This window comes from Grampus griseus (assembly GCF_964374135.1).
Source record: "Grampus griseus genome assembly, chromosome: 18".
Lineage (NCBI taxonomy): Eukaryota > Metazoa > Chordata > Mammalia > Artiodactyla > Delphinidae > Grampus > Grampus griseus.
Genome location: NC_139012.1, coordinates 67,720,621 through 67,725,103, shown reverse-complemented (window position 1 = coordinate 67,725,103; position 4,483 = coordinate 67,720,621). Strand labels below are relative to the sequence as shown.

Sequence of the window (4,483 nt, the reverse complement as noted above, 5' to 3'; positions counted from 1 at the left end):
TGCATTTTTATATCATCATTTGTAATAGAAAGACAGAAACATTACTTGTTCCTGGGGAAATTATTTCATTCTTTTCCCTCCCTGGTTGATTTTATAATTAAGCCTTTGCTGAAATGAAAACTGGAAGTGAGATTCAAATGTAATTTTTTCTGAATAATGCACTCAGTTGTTTTGGTTTTTTTGTCTTTGTTTTTGCAGTGATGGACACCTGATACCCTGCTGCCTTTGCTTGGAAACTGAGTTTTGCTGTACTGATTTAACCACCCGCAATGTTTGCTGATGCTATCATGACAAAAAGAATGCTGATTCTGTCCCTGTTGACCCCTGTGTGAAACGGCTTTTCATATACTGTGCATTCTTTGACCTTCCATAAAGATGTCTGAACCTGACTCTTCATCTGTATTCTCGGGGAGTATGGAGAATGGAACTTTCCTCGAGCTATTTCCCACATCCCTGTCCACATCGGTGGACCCGTCCTCAGGCCACCTGTCAAATGTCTACATCTATGTGTCCATATTCCTCAGCCTGTTAGCCTTCCTGCTTCTACTTTTAATCATTGCCCTCCAGAGGCTCAAAAATATCATCTCCTCCAGTTCCTCCTACCCGGAGTATCCAAGCGACGCTGGAAGTTCTTTCACCAACTTGGAAGTCTGCAGTATTTCCTCGCAAAGGTCCACTTTTTCAAACCTTTCCTCCTGAAGAAAATGTAAGAATCCTTCAATGCTGCGGTCCTCGGGGAGTTTTCCCTCGGGAAGTGTCGCATGAAGTACGTGCCTCAGGAAAGAAACGCCCAGTTCTCCTTCTCCTTCAGCCCTGATTTCTTTTCCTGTTCATGATGCTTTTCATTGTGAATGTCGGAGTTGATGCTGACAGAAATGCATGCAAGGTGCAGAATTTCACCCAGACTGCTTGGTGAATCTGGGGCTGCCTTCTTCTCAGTGGGTCAGGCCACCCTGTTGGACACCTGAGGCAGAACTCACCTGAGGCGGCCTAGCAGAGGATGCTGGATCAGGGCTCTGCACTTGGCTTCTCTTACAAAACCGTAAAATCAACGGACTCAGCAGAAACTGGCTAAGTGAAGTCTGAGCAATGTGGAAGATACTATCCATATTTAAAAGATAAAGTGGAAACACCAATTTAAAAAAAAAGACTCAATTTAGATTTCATGTATAACATCTCTAAAACCGGGGACAAAAATATTTTAAATGTTTTCTAAATCACATTTATTGATGAATTAAGTCATATGTGGAAAAGTTCTGGAAGACTTTAACTTTTAATAGCAAGAAAAATATGTGTTATAATGCCATTTGTAATGTATTTCTGCCTCTTGGGTTTTTACCTACTTATGTTATAGTCATAATGCCCCTAACATGGTGGAATTCTTTGTGATAATTGCTGTTGCTATTACTAACAGAAGCGCCAGAACAGACACCAGGACGTTTATTTTATATCTGTAATTCCCATCAATGGAATCACACATATGGAAAATACTAATTTAGTTGTATTTTGTACAGTAATAACTCCTCGCAGTTGTATATGTTCCTTTATTCAGTTTCACAGTCTTTATAAGTTTAGTGCAGAATTATAGTAAGACTCCAAGATGTCAGATGTTTGTTCACTCTTATTAGGTTGCAAAACTTAGAAGACTCAATAGCTAATATCCATGTTATTATATACTCCATGCACGTTACAGGTCTCTGATAACTTGTTGTTGTGTGTTAACATAATACTCTACGTTAGGACTCCAGAATGTGGATTTATGTTTAAAATTGTAAACACTCACATTGGGTAGCTGCTGGGAGCTTAGTGATCCTGGGGCTGCCATACTGTGGTCAGCCAAGCACACCTGAACTCAGGCTTTGTCCATGAAATGAGCCACACACCTGAACATAGACATGGAATATGGAGGGAATCAAGCTGCCCCTAAAAAACTAACAAAGCAAGCAAACTATGGCTTCTTAAGAGTAAGAATTTTAATTTAATTTTTAAAATAAATGGTCCACGGTGTAAACACTGAATGTATTCAGCCTACGAAGCCCACTGCATCAACATGCCCCTGTCTGCCCATGGCAACTGGATCCTTCTTGTCCAAAACAGTTACTAATCTTAAGTGGTGGGCCTTCAACCCACCCTTTGGTGTGGTTGTGTGGAATCTCCATCCAGAACTGGGATGGGATGAAGAATCTGCCATTTTCACAGGGTCTATCTTTGTCATTCTAAAATGCTGAGAGAAATGCGGATCGGTAAGTGAGGATCAGAAGGTTTTTTTTTTTTTTAAATCCATAAGCCTCACTTAAATCAGACCACATTGAAAGGTTTATATATATCAAAAATGTCCTCAAACACCATAAGACCTGCACAGAGTTGCTGCCCTAAAATGTATAATTAGTGAAAATTTTGCCTTTGCTGTCATTTAAAGCATGGCAGTGTGTTAGAATGTTATTATGTAGTATAAATGCTGGACCAGAAAAACTCTGCTATTTTAGACCATTATAGCATTCTGTGTGTGTATATGTGTGTGTGTGTGTGTGTGTTTTTGTGTGTCTGTACACAACACATTCTCAGAATATATAATATATATATTCACACACTCCCAATTAAGAGTTGTGTGAAAGCTGCACAGGATTACAGAGGCATCTATATTCACTTTTGCTCTTTGATTAATCTTGTGCTATTTTGGTTACCAAGGAAGAAAGGACTTGGATGAACTGATTTTAAAAAATAAAGGAGCAAATTTGCCACACAACAGTACAATCTTAGTATGATCTGTTCTAAGGGGTAACTTTATACTCTTTCCTTCTGGAAGAGATCTAAAGGCTTCTAAAAGTAAAACTAACATTTTTTTTTTAATTTGCAGTCACACACACCCCTCCCCCTCCCCCTGCCATGATGTTTCTAGCTCTCAAGGTTAACTAGAGTGATTGGAAGCAACATTCAAAGATGTAAAACAGGATTTGTCATTCCCAGCTTGTCAGGATAACAGATTGTACAACTTGAGATGAATTTGTGTTAAGAAGTTCAGAAAGGTTGGAAGACTGGTTTATAAATAAAGAAATCAAGCCCACTGAAAGCCTGGCTCTTCTCTTATTGTTTGTTCTCAGTGAGGTCGTCCTCAAGCTTCTCTCCTAGGGAGGCTTTTCCTTCACGTCCTCTCTGAAGCAGGGTCAATAATTAGTGGCCCAAATGTCAGCCTCTCCCCACCTCTGAAGGGTCCCCTCCCTCTGGGGCAGTGAGACCCACACTTCCCTGATCAGAACAATCACCTGGATACTTGGGAAATATTCAGGTTCTGGGGCCACAGTCCAGACCTCAGGAGTGGAGCCAGGGAAGTGGTATTTTTAACAAGGATGCTGGGTGATGCTCATGGTCAGTAGGACACACTGTGGCAGAGAAAGGGTCGCATATATTGCTCAAGCGTATTTGTGGAGGACAGGGAGATCTTACCTCTGGACCGCTGCCTAAGTAACTGCTGTCTCTCCAAGCAAAGTGTCCCCTCGCCCCTTACACGGCTCACAGCCCTGCCCACTGGGGGGGTGCGGGGCTGAACTCCAGGCCACCTTCCTAGGTGGAAAGTGGCTGCCATCACACTGGGCTCCGTCGAAGAGGGACCTAAGGAAAGTCACAGCCCTTCTTCCCCACAGCACCTCTTTCAGAAGATCATGTGCCTATAACAGGCTAGGTTAGAGGACTGGGGGGTCACTGATGAGGTTTATCAAATGAGAGAAAATGTTTTACACAGTATCCAAACTAGACTATCCCCACAATGCAAAGGAAAACAATAGCACATGAATGAACAGCGAATGAAAAGGAAACGTTCTCCAAGAAAAACCCCAGTGTCTAGACTTGCTGCCTGAGGTCTGCCTCTCCCCACTGAAGAGGCTCCCACTTCAGACCAATGCCAGGTCCCCCTGTCCTTTAGGAGGCCCTCTAAGATCCGTCCTACTTGGTACAACACACAGAGCCCAAGCCTCAGCACTGCACTTCCCAGAACTTGAGTTACTCAGAACAGGGTGTGCAGGGAGGCGGTAGTTCCCGTGGGTGATTGGCGGGAGGCTGAAGCGGAAGAGTCCAAGGGGAGCTCTGGGGCTCCCAGGTTAGCTCCCTTCAGTCTATCCCCCTGAGAGGGCAACTGTGCTCTTTCTTCCTGGTCACCAGTGGGGAGCTCTCAGAATCCCACGTATGTGTGTGTGTGTGTGTGTGTGTGTGGTGTGTGTAGCATACACTCTCGCACACACACAAACCTCCCAGGAACAAACAACAATTCTCAGTGTTCAAAGACAACACAGTTTACACAGTCCACTGACTTCACTATAACGCTGCCCTCAACAGTGAGCAGAGCACACGAGCTCCTCCTTAACCATTCTTCAACTTCAAAACCATGCCTAAACATCTCTATTTTGTAAGAGACAATTCCTAGTAACGCTCCTTTCATTACAACAGAGCTCACTGATTCCTGTAGTCACTTCACATCTGACTATTCAGA

General features: G+C 43.0%; 1 protein-coding gene across 1 annotated transcript; it reads left to right on the top strand.

Moving 5' to 3' along the window:
- Positions 1-344: 344 nt before the first annotated feature.
- Positions 345-737, top strand: SERTM1 (serine rich and transmembrane domain containing 1). The gene has a single exon (XM_082675791.1). The coding sequence runs from the start codon at positions 376-378 to the stop codon at positions 697-699; it is 324 nt and encodes a 107-aa protein (XP_082531917.1). The 5' UTR covers positions 345-375; the 3' UTR covers positions 700-737.
- The last annotated feature ends 3,746 nt before the right edge of the window (positions 738-4,483 follow it).

Bases quoted from the DNA above. Each gene is read 5' to 3' on its own strand.
- SERTM1 (XM_082675791.1), top strand. From the start codon at position 376: ATGTCTGAACCTGACTCTTCATCTGTATTCTCGGGGAGTATGGAGAAT.